General features: G+C 32.0%; 2 protein-coding genes across 2 annotated transcripts in view; one reads left to right on the forward strand and one right to left on the reverse strand.

Moving 5' to 3' along the window:
• The first annotated feature begins 1,182 nt into the window (after positions 1–1,182).
• On the forward strand, positions 1,183–10,557 carry LOC6638489 (transient receptor potential cation channel protein painless). The gene is made up of 4 exons (XM_002061385.3): positions 1,183–1,226; positions 7,459–7,681; positions 7,743–9,716; positions 9,788–10,557. The coding sequence occupies exons 2-4, from the start codon at positions 7,463–7,465 to the stop codon at positions 10,361–10,363; spliced, it is 2,769 nt and encodes a 922-aa protein (XP_002061421.1). The 5' UTR covers positions 1,183–1,226; positions 7,459–7,462; the 3' UTR covers positions 10,364–10,557.
• A 3,985-nt stretch (positions 10,558–14,542) lies between these two features.
• The window catches only part of LOC6638487 (sodium channel protein 60E), a 34,807-nt gene continuing 28,584 nt past the window's right edge, over positions 14,543–20,765 (reverse strand). Inside the window, exons 21-26 of the mRNA XM_023177784.2 lie at positions 20,390–20,749; positions 20,127–20,235; positions 19,882–20,063; positions 19,461–19,561; positions 15,964–16,212; positions 14,543–15,884 (exon numbers count right to left, since the gene is read on the reverse strand). Of these exons, the coding sequence (XP_023033552.1) occupies positions 15,397–15,884; positions 15,964–16,212; positions 19,461–19,561; positions 19,882–20,063; positions 20,127–20,235; positions 20,390–20,749 (1,489 nt within the window). The 3' untranslated portion in view covers positions 14,543–15,396. The remainder of the gene's footprint in view (positions 15,885–15,963; positions 16,213–19,460; positions 19,562–19,881; positions 20,064–20,126; positions 20,236–20,389; positions 20,750–20,765) is intronic.

Consider the following 20,765-nt stretch of genomic DNA (forward strand, 5'->3'; position numbering starts at 1 on the left):
CACATGGTTGGGTTTCGAAAATAACGCAAGTCAATTAATGCAACGTAAGGTAGTGAAACTTGGCACTTAAAACGAAAATAAATTAAATGATTCATTAATAATTTTTTAATAAATTAATTCATTTCTGAATGAATGATGACTTTTTCAATAATTCCTAAATAAATCATTAATCAATCATTATCTAATCCTTAAGGAATCATAAAGGAATCTTAAGGTAATCATGAATTACTCATAAATGAATCATTAAGAAATAATTTCTGAACCATTATGTAATCATTAAGGAATCATTGATAAATCTTAATGATATCAATAAGGAATCATTAAAGAATCATAAAGGAATCATTATAAATGAAAAATTAAGGAATCACTATGGAATCATTAAAGTATAATTATGGAATCAATAATGAATCATTGAGGTATAATTATCATTAATCGCTAAGAAATCATTAGGGAATAATCAGTGATTCATTTGGTAATCAATAATGAATATCATACATGAATCGATTATAGTTTCTTACAAAATATAAAAAGAAGAACCATAGGATTCTTAGTTTTTTAGTTCAATTTTAAACCATTTGTTGCCGTTTTACAACACTACACATCTTGGCGACCTTTATATATTTTTGCAAGAAAAATTTCAATTTGAAATCTTAATTCAACTACAAGGAGGATTGTGTGGTTTCTAAAGTAGATGATATTATATACTCTGAGGTTTTTCAGTTTTTGTGTTATAAGATCGCCTGTTTTTAGACTTTCATACACGTATATGAACTTTTATAATTTAAGATAGTTTTTCTTACCATATGTAAATTTAAAGTTCGTTTCATTGATTTTACATCAGTGCCTGTAAGTATGCAACATTTAATGGCCAATTTAAGTGAGGTAAAGCAATGTTTCACTCATTCATATAAGCAAAGCGAATTCAAGTTTCATTAAATTGTGATCACAGAGTACAATATTCAAATTACCGCTAGTAATATTATAGTCCTTTTTATGTCACAGGATACAAACTAAGGAAAAGGATTCCATTTAAATTTGACTAATATCAAGTTTTAATTTAGTCTAAGTTAGTCACAAGTTTTTTATAGTGATAGTAAACCTTATTCTTCTCGTCATTGATATTGCTGGCACAGCTTTGAGACCCGGAGTTGAGTTTTTCACAGTTCAGTCGGTTTTTTGATCTGGTGGATTGCAGTCGATACAGCGGAGGAAGCATCCAAAAAAAAGTAAAGTGTTTCGCTAAATCTATCGCTTAAAATTTCAAAAATTAATTTTGTGTTGCATTTTTTGGGGAATTTTCGAAAACGGTATAAGATGATGAATCATCTGTTTTAGCTGAAAGATTATGCAAATCAAGTGTGTTAAAGATGATGCGACAATATATCTCTTAAGTGAATCAAGTGATGAGTGTGTGTGATACGAGCTTAGAGAAATTTAAATATTGAAAACGGCGTGGATGTTTTCAGTAACGTTCATTGGTGAATCATTTTAGTGTAATGCAGAAAATAATACATAAAATGAGATGAATGTTTTAAGAAAAAAAAAAAAAACCGCAACCCACACGACAGCAGCAATGACTGTTATACGCGATATATAAAAACAAGTTTTAACAGTCATCAAACGACAAGTCAAGGTTAAGAAACTGCAGATACCACCACCCCCCCAGGGCTATAAAAAAGCAATTTTAAACTTATATACACCTCTTTGTTCTAATGATGCCAAAAATTAAAAAGTTATGATTGAATTGCATTTTGATAAATGATTATAAGAAATTTTGGCTTTAAGCTAAAAGTTAGTGACATCATTTTTCAAATAAAATTTGTTGTGCCAGTGGGCAGAAGGCAATGAAACATGATTGTTGGGTTGCCCTTAAATGGCAATACCCAATACTTTATATAGAGAATTGTGTTGTTGGTCAATAGACTTAAAAAAGTGACAAAGTATTCCAATGAAAAAAGGAGAAAATGTGTTTAGAAAAAACATTTTTTTTAAATTTTCTTAACTTTCTAGTTAGTCATTCGGCATAAGCAATAATTTTACATTTGTGTAGTAACTACAAATTAAGTCTATACTAGCTAGTAGCTACTAGGAGTCGACTCTTAAGGTATATACATAAATCTAAAACTGAAAACTTTAATGGCATATTCGACCATTACTCGTAAGTAATGGTCACTTAAATGAGCCTCGAATTGAGCCCCTAATTCGAGTTTATTCAATTACCGATTTGCATGAACTTTTGGGGTTTCCGTTCAATTAAACTTACATACACAATTTGCATATGATTTATGCCATAATTACAATTAAATAATATGCTGATTAGTCTATTTGTGGCTAGACGTACTCCTAACCCATATACATTTGCATTTGCTTTTAGGCTCCGCCCAAAAAGAAGAACAAACAAACAAAAAAAAAAAAAGAGTTTAGTTTATTTTATTTCATTTCATATTTTTTTCTTGCTCAATCGTCGAATCAAAAGCTACGGTAGACAGAGGCGTAGCTTTAGTACCTAAAAAAGGGTGAGGCCTATATGCATATATATTCTTTTTCATATATGTATGTATGTATATCTAGTTGAGTTTAATATCAATTGTGTTAATTGCTCATACGTCATGTTGGCTTTAAATGAATTGGTTTAGCTTCCCTTTTAATTAAATTTGTTGGAAAAGTTTTGCCGGACAAAAACGATGAACAAATGTGCTCAGTATCTCTCTCTCTTGATTGTGTGTGTGTGTCGTGTGTGTGTGTGTACATGATCTCTCTTTTGTTGTTGTTTTTTCTGTTGTTTCTTTTTTGTTATTGTTAAAACGTTTTGCTCTACATAGAGGCCGAGTCAATTGTTTATGAAGTGCACAGAAATATATGTATGTACTATATAATTTCGTTTGTATATATATAGAGCCACTTTAGTTAAACATATGCGAAAGTACATACGCATCTGTGTGTGTGTGTGTGTGTGTGTGTGTATTGTGTTTTCAGATAAACATTTCTTTATATCTCCATTCAGCTTTTATTTGGCGGATGCTACTTGAAAGTTCGTTCAGCATGAAGTCATGCTTCATCCTCAACCAAAACCATAAGCAACCCACATCCATCTTAATTATGAAGTTTTTTTATGATGACAATTTCGGCAAAACTAAAAAAAAAACAAAAAAAAAACTTATATATAAAAGAAACTCTAATTGCATATATGTATGTGTATATAAATTTTCTGTTTGGCTTTGCTTGTTTTAGAAAAACTGCTGAAGCAACATTTTATTATGAACATACATATCCGTTAGTCATAGAATAAAATCTCATATTACCTAAGCGAATGGAGAGAAAAGGAAGAGTATTTGTAGTCGAGTCTATACAGCAGTTGGTATTTGTTGCTTAGCTAAAGTTATTTTTATACATACATTAACATTAATAATAATTTTTAGTTATTTTTTTGGAGTTGAATTGGTCATTATATTAGGAATCGTAAATTTTGTTGGCGTATGTCCAACGATGAATTTAAAATAAATTTTGATAAAAAGCTCCAAAATTTTGACTCTATATAGATATAGATTTTATAAGGGCTCTTAGTTTCTTTTTCTACATACTTGATGTTTATAGTATTTAAAAAACAATTTTCTATCTAAAAAATTGGCATATTATATGCAAAATTAATAGCAAACAGATTTAGGAAATTTTTAATGTAAAAAAAATGGGAAACATTAAATTTTTTTTATACATTATTAAGCAGAATTTGTAAACAAAAAAAAATTTCTTATTCTTTGTTTGTATTCAATGTTCGAAAGCGTTTTAAAACAATAAATTTGAGATATTCAATGCTTAAATAAGAGTTAAATTAATAAAGAGTTAAAAAACAAGTTTCACAATTTTAGTCTATATAATTTTTACCATTTAATGTGTAAAGTTTAAATTTCTAACATACTAGCAAAGTCAAATCTATCAAGTGCTTAAAAAAAAACACCGAAAGGGTATACATAAGTCATTAAGCCTTAATACCCCATCGTGGCAACTTCTTCCTTTGTGCTTTTCATATGAAAAGTAAACATTGTGTGTTGTTCTGCTTAAAGTGCATAAAAATGGCTTGCTATAAATTGTATAAACAAAATTTCAAAATTTTTTTTTTATTTTGATTAGTTTGCCAATAAACAAGACGTCTTATATAAGCACACATTTGGTGCATGTAGAGGAATTTGAATTTGATTTGAACGGCTTCTCAAGTATCTCACGATCTCACTACTACATACTACATACTACATGCCACGATCCGGTCACGCCTTTTTGCCAGACATAAGGCAGGCAGGCATCACGTATTTTGGAAATAAAGAATAATTTTAAGTTTAAAAGCTATAAACTTGTCAAAAAAAAAAACAAAAAACGAAAAACACAAACGAAAGTAAAGAAAATTATTCTATGACTGTAAGTATGTTAAATCTAGGCGACGATTTTGAAATAGCTGTTGGTTTTTTAATGGTTTTTAGAGGTGTAAATTTTGATTATGAATTACATACTTAAATTCAGCAATAGAAGTACAAGAAAAATATGCCTCTTTTGGATTGAAAAGGGGGATAAGATGTGACTTTATTAAGGGCTTCTTTGTTATGTTATTGTTTTTAGTTGACTCATATTTATTTCACTATCCAGACATTGTGAATGTGAACATAGAAGTTTAACACATTTATCTTAATATATATAAATCTCGTGTCACAATGTTTGTCCTCAATGGACTCCTAAGCCACTTAACCTATTATAATAAAATTCGCACACCATGTGCAGTTTGATCTAACTTGAGAGATTTAATTTTTCAAAAGCTGGCACAGCGAAGCGTGGCAGGGTTTCTAGTATTTTTATATATATTTCTCCATTTTTGGATTCATTCATATATTGCATTCTTAGATTGATTGACTATTAATAATTTTGAAAATACATTCTAGTCTAGAAAATTGAAAGTATTACATATTATATAACTTTTCCGATATTTTTTGGGCATAACTGTACACTTTTTCGTAACTTTTTTAAGCATTTTTTAACAAAGAAAGTTATACTAACAAATATCTGAGTCCCACAGAAATATTAAACAAGAAATGTTGTGGCTAAGCCAAGTTTGAAATAGGTTCTATATTTTCAGCCTTATTCAAGTAGATACAAGGTCTGAGGCAAGTTTGCTAACTACAAGTACATTTTGTCATCACAAATATGACCACAAAGTAAAGTACAGCGAATTTTAAAGTCTTTAAGTATTGTGCAAAAACTTCCGTTAAAAGTTGTTATTTTTTTATATATTTTTCCGCTTTTTTTTTGTGAATTTCTGTAAATTGCATGCTGCAGGGGGAACTTGTTCAACAGGTTGGACCAGATGCCAGGCGCAATTGCATCCGATGGAAATGATTTGGGGCCAACGAGACACAGTTGGAAGATGGAGCTGTAATTTTTGCCAAGAGGAAAAGAACTTTCAAATATATATAAGTATAAAGATTTTTTTGTTTAACTTGAACCGGGTTTAATTAGTAGTCAGTTTGCCTAGTTTGAGTTGGTCTTACGCCATTTTTTGGTATGTATATTGTCAAAGCAAACAATTGAAATGTTTGTTAATTGCTAAGCCAAATACAAGTAATTCGTGTAAAAAGGTAATTGAGATGGTGTGTGAAAAAGACGAGGGGAGGGGAGTGAAGTTGTATACAGAGACAAATATTAAGCCAATTAATGGAAGTGATTGTGCGACTTTGGTTTGAACTTCTTATCTGAATTCCCCGCAGAGAACATTGCCCATGAGTCAGTGTTATCAGCTTTAGGGTTTTATATATACACAAACGGGAGTGGATTATAATAAGAAAATCTTAACAATAACTTCCCAGGAGGGGGTCAAACACACACAGACATCTTATTAATCGAAACCTAATTGGGAATACAAGTTTTTTAACATATTTTTAACATTAACTATTGTTTCCGAATACAAGCAGCTGCAGAATATTCAAATTAGCCAAAAAAGTCTTATGTGCGATTAGACGATTTCTCACACATTTTAGGAAGAACTTGCTGAGTGACTGACTGACTGACAGCCAACGAAAGAAAAGAATAGAGAGAACAAAAGTAACATGGAATTAGCCAGAACACAGAGAAGAAGCCGCCTTTAAATTTACGAAAAAATATAATAAAAAGCCGCCAATAAATTCAACACCCTCAAGGCAAAAAAATATACAAATATTTTAGGCATGAAATTTTTTTGAAGCATAAAGCGTAACAAATTGATTGCTAATTGATATTGATATGTCGATTAATTTATAATTATTCTTTATGATCGTTAGAATCAGAACCAGTTTGTAGTTTAGATATCTATAAAGGAGTTATTTGGCTTTTTTTTTGCGACACTCCCGCTCTTCAAAAATTTGGAGACCACAGAAACCACTTAAGTTGGCTTTCTTTAATTAACCCAATCTCAGCTTAAACTCTGAGCAGTTTAGAATGGTAAAACTTGTTGGGCAGCTTAAAACTTTAGCTTGACCATCATCATCATGATCATTGTGGTCATTGTAATCATGGGGTTCAGGTACATACAGAAATGCCACATTCAACGCCTTCTCCAGAGCTCGTGAAAATCAACGTAGCATGAAGCTTTTGTCAAATGATTGCGGATGCTCTTTTTTTTGTTTGAGGGCTCTGCGGTGAAGCTTGTGCCCAGTGAGTGAAGCTTCAAGGTTTTACAAGGTAAATACCATCTGCCAAATGCCTTTCAATTTGGGGTCAAGCCACTTGAAAACAACAACCAAAACAATGCGGGCCACACAGACAACATTTTTTAAAATTCACAATAATAAAGGTGACCAAAATGACCAAAAAAAGTTATGCCTCTTAAGATTAGAACTAAGCATATAACAAGTTACTGATAAAGAAAACAATCTATTTATGTATGTGGAAAATTACTTCTAGAAATAAGTTTGAAAACTAAAATAAATACTTCTTGGTCTTTGTAAGTTTTCTTGTATCTTAATCTGCATGATTGCTTTATATGGATTAAATTGTAAAACAAATGCAAAAGCAAAAGCACAGTAAAAATTATTTTATATTTATATTTTATATTTTGTTTGTTATATCATTTACATATATGTATCTATTATCGGTGCTTAACACTTTTAGTACTTCTCTTCTGAATGATTTTTGAAATATTTAAGCTTTATATTTTTAAAGAAATCCTAGACTCGAAAGAAATTAGGTGCTACAGATGTCATTTGAATTTAGATTTACTATTCTGCTATACTTTTAAGCAGGAACGAATTTGAAACTTAAGACTCCGTGAAGAACATGGACACTAAGCCGTAAACATGACAAATGCTTACATGGTCAAATACTTAGTAGATAATGTATCAAATTTTCTTGAACTTCTTTAAATTAAAAAGTTAAAAGAAATTATCCAACTTATCCATAGAAAACCATCTAATATTATCCTCACCTTCTTATACCATTTTACAGCACAATGGATCTAAACAATTGTGGATTTATTGATCCGCAGGCGCAGTTGAGTGCTGCCTTGGAAAAACATGATTTACGTGAATTTCACACTGCCCTGGAAATGGGAGCTCGACCAAATTTACAGGATGAGCGTCATATAAGCATTTACGAGAAGGCTCTATCGAAGCCAAATTGTGGCCAATTCATTGAAGCCTGTCTAAGTCATGGTTGCAATGTGAATTATGTAAGTTTCAGCCAGAAAGAGAGAGAGATAGAGATAACAACCTTCATTTTCTTTTACACAGATTAATCAGAAACTAAACAAAGCTGCCATTAACTATGCTGCCGATTCCCGAGATCCAGGAAATGTAAAGGCTTTACTGAGACATAGCGGAGTACAAGTGGATCGTAAATATGGCAATTTGACGCCACTGAATTCATTGGCCAAAAATCTCAATGCCGAGAATGTGAACCAAGTAAGAGAGTGTATGGAACTTTTACTGGACTATGGAGCCTCACCCAATGTGGTGGATCAGGGAGAAATGACACCATTGCATCATGTGCTAAGGAATAACAAGATCAAGTCTATTAAACAAGAATTAATATTGCTTTTTTTGGCCCAAACCAAATTGGATATCGATAGCTATCGCAATGGACAAGTGCGTCAGATGCTGGAGCAACAATATCCAGACTTTCAGTTGCCTGAGAAACGTGAAAGTGGTCCACAAATCGATGTGGAGAGGCTAATGCGCACACTCAGAGACGGAGATGAGCAACAGTTTGAGCAACAATTCGGTGAATATCACTTGAATCAAAGTGGCCTAGCTGACAACTCAAAGAACACGCAACAAGAACAGTATTCACCCTTGCTAATGGAGTCCATCAAGCGAGGTAAACAACGAGCCCTTGAGGCCATAATGGCAACGGATGCCATTAGGATTGATAGCTCTCATCTGGAATTGTCCATCATATGGGGTAATTGGCGGGCCTTGGACAAATTACTCAAGGATTCCAATTTGAAGTTAAAGCCAAATTCATCTCTACTTAACTCAGTGATTGGACGACTGAATGAGCCTCCTTTGGATGATTTCTGTGATTATCAGCGTTGTTTTGAGTTACTTTTGGCCAGCGATTTGGTGGACATAAATGAGAAAGATGCTGGCGGTAAAGTGCCATTACACTATGCTGTCAAATATAGAAACCAAAAGGCCATAGAGACTTTACTGCGTCATGGTGCTTATATAGGAGCCAAGAGTGTATTCCAGGACCTGCCCATACAGGATATGGCTCCGGAATTGCTGGAAGAGCATTTTGATTCCTGCATTACCACAAATGGCCAGAAGCCAGGTGTTGAGGGTTTCGAGATAATGATCAACTACAAGAATCTGATGCGTCAAGAGAAACCGGATAGTGGTAAAAATCTGCAATATTTGCACGATGAGATGTCCCCCATAGCCTATATGGCTGAGACCAAGGAATTTCGTCATTTGCTACAACATCCATTGATATCAAGTTTTTTGTTCTTAAAATGGCATCGCTTGTCGGTGATATTCTATTTGAATTTCCTGCTCTATACCCTCTTCACCATATGCATTATAACCCACACTCTATTGAAATTCCATGAGAGTGAACACAAGGCATTGACGGCTCTATTTGGTCTTGGCTCTTGGATTGGTATTATATATCTATTGATACGTGAATTTATACAATTTGTAATGTCGCCAGTGTTTCACTTTTGGTCCATAACGAATGTGATGGAAGTGACTCTGATTATACTCTCCATATTCACCTGCATGGAGGCCTCGTATGACAAGGAGACGCAACGAGTTTTGGCTGTTTTTACCATCTTGCTGGTGGCCTTGGAATTTTGTCTACTTGTGGGATCTTTGCCAGTTTTATCCATATCCACGCACATGTTAATGTTGCGAGCTGTTTCCAGTAGTTTCATCAAAAGTTTTGCCCTCTATTCGATATTTGTGTTGACCTTTAGTTTGTGTTTCTATATACTCTTTGGCAAGCAAGAAGAAGATGCCAAAGAAGCAACGCCAAGTGGCCAAAAGGGTGGTGAGGATGAGGCAGATGATGATCGTTTTAATACCTTTTCGGTGCCCATGGAGGCTTTGATTAAGACCATTGTGATGTTGACGGGTGAATTTGATGCTGGTTCACTTAAATTCGGCGGCAGTCCTTATACATATTTCATATTTTTACTCTTTGTCTTCTTCATGACCATTGTGTTGTTCAATTTACTCAACGGTCTGGCTGTAAGTGATACTCAGGTGAGTGATTGGCAAGCAAATTTAATTCTATTGAGTTGGCAAGCTATAGCATTTTGATCTCTCTCTTTCAGGCCATCAAAGCCCAAGCGGAATTGAATGGTGCTATATGTCGTACGAATCTCCTAACACGTTATGAACGTGTCCTTACTGGTCGTCATGGACGTGCTGGCTTTATAGTGCAAACTGAACCTTTTCGTAGTATATGCAGACGTTTGCTCAATATTTATCCCAATTATATAACCATACGTCAGATCTATATATTGCCCAATAATGGCAATAAAGTTCTTATACCCATAACCGATGATTCCTATGAATTGCAACCATTAAAATCTGGCCAAAATGGCAATGGTTTGGCCAATTTCCAACCATTGGCCACAAATCCATCACAGGCACAGAAAAAATTACTTGATCCACCATTGCAATTGATGCCCAGCAATTGTTGTTGTTGTTCTCTATTGTCGGGCAAATGTTCACAAATTGATAATCGTACAGTTAAATTGGCTTTAGCTGTGATTGATAAAAAATCAACAACGGAAATCAAACAACAAAGGGAACAAATGACCGAAAGACGACTTTTGCATATTGAACAACAATTGGAACATTTGCTGCAACTAATGCAACAGCAGCAGCAACAACAACAACAATAATAAAGATCCTAAATATAGTTTACTTAAGTTAATTTATACAGAAAACAAAAGTTAATATATGTAGTCCAGAAATTGGTTTTTATTAACATACGAATAATTAGATTTAACAAAACCCCTTAATAATTTGTCCATTTTTTTGTGTTTTTTTTTAGTATATAATGATTATATAGACAGTAAATATTGTATAAACGAATATTTCTTTACTGTTGTTTTCTTTTTTTTTGCTTTTTCTTTATCCTTTTTTTCCATTTTTGTTTTTGTACCCGAGTAAATATATATATATATATTCTTGTTTTAATTGCAAATGTTTAGAGTTTTGTTTTTTTTTTGGTTTGGTTTGTTTGTTTGTTGGTTTTGTTGATATGATTCGGTTCAAAATGTTTTGTGTGTCACATTATTATTATTATTATAATTTAATATTATTATTTTTTCTTTTTACACATTTCTCTTCAACAAATTGTTAACAATTTTTTGTTTTTGTTTTTGGCGGATCAAATCAAATTAACCAACCTTAACGAGAGGCAATTTATGGCCAAAATTAATGATTAGGCTAAAAAAAGAAAAATAAACAAAAAAATAAACAAAAAATCTGTATAATATATGCAAATTTGATTTGATCCATTGCCTTAAGGGCTTAGCTATTTATATATGTATATATATATTTATATATTAAACTATGCCACTTAAGAATTTATTTTCATTACTTAGAATGCTTTAAATTTTTGTTTTGTTCTTGTATTTATTCATTTTTTAGGCGGCAAATTAGAAATTAAAAAATAATTGACTTTTGTTTTTTTATATCAACGAGCATTTTTTGTTTTAGTGTTCTTTTTCTTTATGTTTCATTCACTTTTTGGGTTAAACGTTAACTTGATTTTACTTTAGGCAAGAATTTCTAACTTATGAGGAAATAAATATTTGAACGTAAAGAGAGAAGAGATTTTAACTCAAATTTTAGCCAATCCAAATTTATGCACATATAGTATATATATATATGTGTGTCTATATAAATGCATAGGTCTTTTGTTCTTCTTCGTTACCAGATTTTAGCTATTTCTTTCTTTTCTTTTTTGGTTATGGGAGCAAAGCAACATCATTTACTATGATCAGGATCATTATACAATATATAATATACTGCGGCTATACATACGAATTCAATAATATCTAAATGTTAATGTTTTTTGTTTTTCTTTTCTGCAAATTGATTTTGTTATTAATATTCAATTTTTTCTGTTTTTTTGTTTAAGTTTATTGTCTTTATATTCTATGACTAAATTAAATTTCTTTCTGTTAAGCCTCTCGATTGATACTAAAAGCGTTTATTTCAATTATTATTATGTGTTTTTTTTTTTATTGTATTAATATTATTTTGAAGACAACTAAAATTAAAGCTTCTCTTATGTTTTTTTTCTTTGTTTAGTTTTGTTTTTCCTTGTGACTCTCGGTTTGTTTTTTGTTTTGGTTTTTCTTTTTATTATTATTATTACGGCTGATGATTGAGATGAGGTTTCTATTGCTATTTCGTTATCAATCGTTATCGTTTTGTTTGTTTTAAACCTATGTAAGACAATATATATATATATAAGTATGTATATATACATATATATATATAATCCTTGCAACTGTTAGGCTATAGACCAATATTTAAATATCACTTAATTGACGAGTGTTTTTTTTTTTGTTCTTTTATTATTTTTATTTGCTTTTTTCCTTTCCTTTTTTAATTTTCTGTTAACAATGTCTAATTTAAAAGTTATGATTTTAGAGTTATTTTTTTAATGATTTTTGTTTTGTTTTTTGTTTTTTTTTTTGGTTGTGTAAAAATTGCAGTTAAAATCACAAGTTAAGTTTTTTTGTTTTCGATTTTTTCTTCGGGTTTTTTTTAATTTTTTTTGAGGGGATTTCTTGGTGTGTAGGAGAAAAAGGATTCTGTAGTTGGTACCATTTAATTTCATCATCATCATCAATCGCCATAGCTGTCGCTGTCTGATTGTCTGTTTTGTTCGAAGTTAGAAAAAGATTTATAGAGTGTTTAGAGTGTGCGGTGTCAGTGTGTGTGTGTTTGTCTGTGTATAAATAAACAACTTAAGTCCAATCACAAGATGACTTAAAAAGGAGCAAACAACACATTTAGTTTTTGTTTTGTTTTGTTTTAAAATAAAGTTTCTTGGAAACTTATAGTCGAAGTCAAAGATGTTTGTTCTTTTGTTTATCGTGGAAGCTTGTATAGGAGACCATTTCGATTTCGATTTCGGTATGTTTTTGTTTTCTTCTTTTTTTTGTTGCCTTTTTTTGATTTAAGTTTTTTTTTTTTTAGTTTTTCGTTTTTTTAGTTAGACTAAATGAATTAGTTAATAAATAAGTTCATATAGTAAAAAATAATTTATAGGTAGAGAATTAATAAAAAATGTTAATAAAAGTTCTCACTGGTCTTTTAATGCACATATTGCTTGGTTTTCAATTTTCCTTTGTTTTTTGTTTGTTTTTTTAGGTAGGACTGCTGTTTCAACTGACTTTTGTTGTTGTTGTTGTTTTTAGTTTATAAACTTATGCATTTAGTTGGTACATTTCGATTAATATGAGTTATTTACGGATTGCTCTATATATATATATATTTATAAAGATAAAACCCAAGTGGGTTGCCTTTGAGTGTGTTTTCCTTTTGTGTGTTACTTGACTTGGATTTGGCTTAAGTTCTCTGATGTCATTAGTTTTTCTTTTTTTATATAGATAGATTGATTGATTTGTTTTTTGGAGTAATGATTGGAGTGTTTTGAGTGGAGAGTCTGTACAATATATCTATTCTTTTGTTTTATGTATATATTTTCAATTCTACTAATACTTCGCATTTTTTGTACTTGAACAATCGGTAATGGAATTATAACGAAAAAACATTTCTTCAATTGTTGCTAACTAATTTATATATATATATATATGTATGTATATAGTATGTATGGTAACTATAGTTAGATTAGCTCATTAACTTTGCTTTTATTTTTTGTTTGTTTAAAATACTTCCTTTGGCATATGTACAAAATATACTACATATTAGTATAGTATAGTATTTAAGAAGAAAGAAAACTGAATAGTTTTACTAGTTTATATATATATATATATATATGTCTATATATGATCTGCTAGTTACATATGTATATGTGTAGGTCTTTTATAGTTTCAACCCAAATCACTAGAGAGAGAACAAAACAACCATTTTAAAATATTCACGATATGATTCGTCTACTGATCAACCGATTGATCCATCAACTGATTGACATGAATTAACCAATCCAAGTTGACTTCATAATGTATATGTATGTAGGTATGTATGTATATATAAGCTATGCTATATAAATATTATAGTCTAATTGATATATAATGTTCTGAATATAATTCTGATCTTCTTCTTGTCGTATTTTTTTGTTTTTCTTTTTTTTTTACTTTTGATTTCTGATTCTGTACCGGTTTAATGCACATTTTTGTTAACACAGAGTTATAATTATATTGATTTCATTTCATTATACTATGGCCCATATATACTATGTACTATGTATATAGAAAGTTTTTTTTTTTTTTGTTAGATAGTTCCGTTTCCGCGTATGTGTGTGTGTGTGTGTGTGTGTGTATATGTATATATATGTATATCATAGTTGTGCCTATAAGTTTATAGTTTAATCTCAGTTTATGAACAAATTAGAAGTTCTTTCTGGAATGCGTAGACTTTTAGCTCTCTTACTCAAAGGAGTAAGAGATATAGAAGACTTCTTTATATATAATATTAAAACCTTTTGATACTTGTTTTTAGAATTTTAGCACATTGCAAAGAATTCTAAAAATAGTTATTTAACTGCAAACTGAGGCAATTCTAAGAAGCAAATAAAAAATGGGAAGTCACACAATTCAAACAAAGAACAAAAGCTTAGACTAATAGGAATTTTACTTAATTGAATTAATATTATTAAGGAATTTGCAGTCCTCGGTAGATGAGTTGTCTAAGTGGCCGAGTCATTTAGTCAACTGAACAACGAGGATCCGGGTTCGAATCCCAGGCTAGTGTATGGATGTAGTTTTCGTCTAAGCCGAAGGCCTTAGTTGCCAGTGCTTGTAAAATATAGTTAGGTTGATAGTTTATAACTATATCCTATACTTTAATAATAATAATAATAATATTAAGGAATTTGATTGTTGTTTGAAAAACTAGATTAAAAGAATCTTTAAAAACAAAATTTCATAATAATTCTTAAGGAAAAGAATTGATATTTCATTACAATGCATAAGGAAATGAAATTGTCGAAAACATGTTTATTATTTTTAATTAAGGAGCTTTCAAAACCAAAAGGTCTAAGGTTTAGCATTGACCTCTGTTAGTGTTAACCTCATTGAAGTATAAGATCTTCCTTATCTATCGAGGACTTTTTTTGACATTTGATTTCTGTGTCTAATCCAAAAACATATTTAAATATGCTGCCTTATCAACTCCGAGGATATCTTGGGTTATTAAGTTTTAGTATTCAATTTTTCATTTAACAAAAAACAAATTTCAAAAATCTATCAAAGAAATCTTTAAATAGTCAGAGTCAAGAAAAGAGAGAGAATAATTTTGAGCTTCATTCATGTCCTTTTGTTGTCAATTTCAAGTTGGAGCACCTTTAAGGACCCCAGGACTGACTGCTCTCTAGGCCAATTATAAATTTCAGAGCACAATCTAATCAACTAAGCACAAAAATGGTATATATATATATATATATATGTGTGTGAGTTTGTGTATATGTTTTGGAGCGGTTTGTATAAAGCGACTAATTAGTTTAGTTTATATATATATATATAGTTTATCCGACTAGCTTTAACAAATGCCTAAAACCTAAGAGACTATAAATACTAAATGAGTGAAATGCTTTTGGGAATCAGACAACTGGAGGTTGTCAACTTGTTGATGAGCTGCCATTGTTGGTGGTGTTGGAGGAGCTGCTGCTGATGGTACTACTTGTGGCACTGCTCCTCTGGCTATCGTTGACATTCTCCCCCCGCTCTGAAGGTCATCTAGTCTCTGTGGACTGCGATGACTGCATTGTTGTTGGATCTTCAACAATTTCGGGATTATAATCGTAGAACACTTGTGAGGTATCACCCTGCACATTGACATCGATAGGAGCATGCTGCGGCTGTGTTGTATTCTCCTCGAGAGAATCTCGCCCGAGATTACTGAAATCACCACGTGGCGGATCTTTCGGACTGTCCACCATTATTTGAACTGTTGAGGGCATTTGCATATGTCCGGCAGCCAATTGACTATCCGATGAACCACTACTTATACGTATTTGTGGTGGCTTTGGTTTCGATTCGTGGCCCGCGCCCGAATAACCTTGCTCATCGTCTTCCTCATCCTTGTATTCCTCGCTCTCACGATGCACCAGGACATGAACCAATGTGGCATTATCTGGTCGCAAGTTAAGCGTATGCGTTGGATGAGTTTGTTGATCTGGTGAGGGTTTGGTCACTATAACCTCGGGAGCAGGTCCTTCGGCTGGAATGCAAAAATTAGTATTTTAATTAACGAATCCCAGAGGATCAAATAAGACAATCAATTGACAATCGACACATACAGACAAAAGCGTTCTTGTTAAGTCTTAAAGCGCTCTGTGCTGACAAACCTCGTTCTAGGGGCGGTTTCTTGCGTATAAAACTCGAGGCACGCTTACGATTTGGAGTTGGAGCCATTTGCGGATGCGGATGAATTTGGGTTTGTCTATCGCTCACGCTCGTAGCGGCAATGGCTGTTGCGGAGGCGGATGTTGAAGTGGTGGTTATGGTGTTGGTGGTGTTGGAGGTGTTGGTGGTGTTTATAGCGGCTGCTGTCGGTGAGTTTTTTCAAGGGAAGGGGAATATTGTGAGACACAGATTAGTGTTGAGTGTTAAAAGGCACAACATAAATATATATATATATATATAGTTATATAGTTAAAGATATACAGGAGGAGAATATACAAAACGAGGTTGGTAGGTAGGTAGGTTGGTAGGTATATGAGATACATAATGTAAGTTAGTTAGTTAGATTGTGGTGTGATTAAAAACAGTACAGAGATAGTTTGGTTTTTAGAGATAAAGGGAGAGTTACAGATCTTGGTCTCGGTGGAGTAACATGAGAGTATTTATCGATGTGAAGCCATGATTGATTTGTTATGGTTATTTTGAAATGGTTTTATGGTTGAATAATATAGAATTTGAAGTAAGTAAGTAAAGTGCATTAGACTATAGTTAAAACATATATGTACAGAGGAGTATATGCATATATACAAATTTTTTTGTTATATTTATAGTTATATTAAATATATATTAATGCGTGATTCTTGAAAGGTGAACTGAGTAAGTTTTTTTTGGTTTTTGTTTTTAAGTAGTAGGCACTTGTCAATAATTACTTTTTCTATGTACTGAAGGTGAGGTTAAGCTGTCATCGACAGCATCCTGATGACGCAAAAAGAAATTATAAAAGCTTCGGCGACGAGTTGCTCTAGGCGCTTCCACAAATATGCTACCGCTAATAGTTGATCGAATAATAACAATAACAATAAACATAATGATAATAATAATAACAATAATAATGAAAAATTGTAATAATATATCGGTATATAACATAATAATAATGGTAATTAAAAAATTAATATAGTATAAGTATGTCGGTAAGTATAAGAGTTACATGTAGATAGAGAGACAAATAGAGAGAGACAGAGGAAAACAGAGCGAGATCGAAACACAGGGCTGGCTTTTGATAACATTAATTAGTCAAATCAAAGGGATCGCAAAATAACAATATAAATTATTTCATATTTAATTAATCAATTTTTATCAAATAAACAAAAAAGCGTTCCATTAGTTGAACTTAAATGTATTTAGATTATTATTACTTAATTAGGACCTGTTCTCGTTTCCGTTTTTGAGTTATTTTTTGTTTGTTTTCTGGAATTGAACTGAACCTTTTCTTGAATCCAAGTTAAACTAAACTTCATATACTTTCGTAGTGAATTGAAAAATAGTTACCAAATTTTTCAGGAATATTTCTATGTTACACCATCTTTGATATCTTATTCCCATCTCACACCTTTTTTGAAATGTTTAATGTGATGTTTTTCAATATTTTGATAACATTATTAAACAGTAATAGATAAATTGGGATCTGGCATGAAATTGCAAGCATTTATCCTTGTAGAGAGTCAAAAAATTATCTGGAATTATCTTCAGAAGTAATTGAAATGGAAGTGTTTTTTGTTTTTAAACCTATCGAAATGATTATAGCAAGAACATTTTATGACTGCCAATAAGCTTTAACAAAACTCAATATGTCATATAATGTTAAAAAAAACTCAAGTTAATAAAAATCGCTAGAATTACTTAAAAATTTTCACCCAAGATGTTCTTAAAGTTAAACAGACAGGGAAATGTATGGATTTAGATTCCGAAGGAAAATACTAATATATCTCTAAATAATTTTGAATCTTGAGTTTTGGGAATTCTTATCAAAAACTATAAGTAATTGCGGGAACGAGAACAGACCTAAATATTTATAAATATTTATTATACGTTGCAAAGGTCAAATAAAGTTTTAATTTTATACGTTTTAAAAAATAAACGAAATAATTTTTTTCCAATTTTGCTCATAAACTTTTTTGATTTAAAGGCTTAATAAAAATAAATGTGAATTCTGAGTTTTGAGTATTCATTGAGGAATAAAAGTAGTCCAAATTTCAATTCAATTTTAGGCAAATGGAACAGTATATACATATATGTATATATAGGCAATTCTCCAGGTAAGTCTGTATTTGAAGCAAGTGTATACTTAGTTTTGTTTTATTTTTTATTTACTAGAAAACGAAGGCTGTCCAAATTATAATTCTGCACCAACTATGTTAGTAATCAAGAGCTTTAAGTTTTGGACTTTTTTTTAAATAAAAACGTTTTTGATACAGGTTTTTTTTTATTTGAATGCGTACTGGAGAATTGCCTATATAAAATTATTTTTCTTAAAATGCATAAAATTAAGCTTTTGGGTTTTAACTAAAAGCCAGCCCCAGGTTGATCCACAAATTATACACAAATTTGTTAGATTAGCGATCCATTAGGCAAATATATATATCAAAATTCTCTGCAATTTTTCGACGAAAAATACTTGAAAACGAAAATCTGTAAGAAGCAAATGGGGGAAATGAGTCGTGGGTTTTTTTGGTTTTGGTTTTCGAATTAAGGATACAGTTTCGGTTAACGAATTCGTGACGGTTTTGTTTGATTTTGTTTTTTTTTTTGTTAGCCAATTTCAAAGATGCAGTCAGATTGGGCCATGTTATATAACAATGCGGCTACATAAAACTGAAGGCAAGGACTAAAGAATATACTATTTGTTGTATGTATATATTTATAGATGGTTTTGTTTTTACTAAACAAAGTGCAGCGAACTCTAGGGCAACTTAGATAGATAATCAAACTCAAATATGACTATTAAAAAGTATTATTACATAGAGACAAAGAGAGCGAGCGAGCTAGCAAACGGCGAATTTGGCGAATTTTGCCAGTCTTATTATTTTTTGTTTTTAGAGTGATAGAGATCAAAGAGAATTACAGAGGCGGTCCACTACTTACAAATGATAATTAATTTTGTTTTGTCATTTTACTCGAATGTAATTGTTTAAGTATTAACTGCTGTTTGCTTATTAAGTATTTGTTAAATATATATATATTTTGATTGCGGCAGTAATGAGTATTTGACAGAGTATTTTTGAGGGTACAAAGAGCGAGAGAGAGAGAGAGATAAAGAGTATTCGGTTTTTTGTTTTGCTTGCGTTCGCTTGAATGATGATTAGTTAATTTGAGCGATTTTGTTTGAATGTTGAAACTAGATATATATAGAAATGTTCTATATATATATTTAAAGAGTATATATATATACTGGGTACTGATACTGAATATGATTAAGTTGAGTTTTGTAGTTATAGTAGTAGTATTAAGTAAGTAGTAGTAAGTAGTAGTACGTGAGAGCTTTTGATTTTTTTGTATTTTGCTAAGTTTTTGGCTAAGGAGCTGATGAGATTTTAGTTAATTTGTTTGCCTTTACCTAAATAATTCAGGCCACTAGGCTGGGAGCCACTTCGTAAAACGGCTGTTACCATATCGGCGAGCAAGGACTCATAGTTTAGGGAGATACAAGAGGATATGCTAAAATAAATAGGTCTTAAATTCATATACACACTGTGGATAATAATAACAAACAACAACAAAAATGGTTATAAATTCATGGTGTGTGATTTGAAGCTGAACATTTTTTTGTTTTTCTTTTGGTTTTGGTTTGAATTTCGCGGCAGAGGCAGAGACTCAAACAGAGAGAGAGAGAGCGAGACAGAGAGGAGGAGTAGGAGCCTTTCGTCTAAAAATTGCATTTTCATTTGCGCGGCATTGGTAAAGGTATAAATGTGTTGTGTGTTTGTGTGTGTGTGTGTGTGTAGTGAGAGTGGATGTACTATGGGTGAATTAACTACCGTTTGCCCAGCTCATCGCTTTGTTGCTTAATATCCTTAACCACATCATCGGCCCCAGAGACAAGCATTAATGGTAAATTTAGCCACGGACCAGCCAATTCGCTTAAATCAGAGGCATCGGAGGCTCGTGAGGATTTGCGTGAAGAGGCACGACTTGAGCAAGCAGTGCCCCTGCGGCTAACCTAAAAATAGATGAGTCAATATTTACACAAATCTTAAAATGGATATTCATTCAACCAACTCACCTGCAGATGGAAGAAATTCAGGGCCGATAGTTTCGATTGCCAACCACCTGGACTGGAATTCTGTGTGGCACTATCACCCGAATTGGAACGCTCTTTCTCCCTCTTGCGCCTGCATATATAAAAGAATCATAGATCAAGTTAATAAATAATTCAAACCAAATTCGTTTAATAACTATTTCAACTAATTTTTGTTAGAGGGGTTGGATTAAGGACTTCATCTCTATATAGTATCTATGTAGTTAATAAAGGTGGGGATGGAGTACCGCAAATAGTCTTTCCAACCCAGCTGTATCGTTTTGGCCGCCTTCTCCTGACGCTTCCAGATCCTTGTCGATGAAACAATTTCCAATTCTTTACGCGTTGGAAACTGTTTCTTGAACTTGACATCCATTTGTTCCTGCAACTGTTTGAAGTTATCGGTCTCCTCGACATGACCTAACACGTGCTTAACCAGCGCGTGCAAAATATCGAGACAGTGTATTTTATTGCCCCTCGAAATGGGCAGATTAAATGACACTAAAGCGACATTATTGGGCTTCGAGATGCCCAATGGTGGATCGAGAGAGGCAATAAAATCGGACAGTTGCGAGAAGTGTATAAATTGGGTGGCATGTGGATCATATCTACAATAAAAAACAA

The sequence above is a fragment of the Drosophila willistoni genome (genome assembly GCF_018902025.1).
Source record: "Drosophila willistoni isolate 14030-0811.24 chromosome 2L unlocalized genomic scaffold, UCI_dwil_1.1 Seg139, whole genome shotgun sequence".
Taxonomy (NCBI): domain Eukaryota; kingdom Metazoa; phylum Arthropoda; class Insecta; order Diptera; family Drosophilidae; genus Drosophila; species Drosophila willistoni.

What these genes read in the sequence shown, in the direction of transcription:
- LOC6638489 (XM_002061385.3), top strand. Translation starts at nt 7,463, where the DNA reads ATGGATCTAAACAATTGTGGATTTATTGATCCGCAGGCGCAGTTGAGT. An exon ending in ATGGTTGCAATGTGAATTAT is followed by an intron (nt 7,682 to 7,742) that starts GTAAGTTTCAGC and finishes TCTTTTACACAG; the next exon opens with ATTAATCAGAAACTAAACAA. An exon ending in TGGCTGTAAGTGATACTCAG is followed by an intron (nt 9,717 to 9,787) that starts GTGAGTGATTGG and finishes TCTCTCTTTCAG; the next exon opens with GCCATCAAAGCCCAAGCGGA.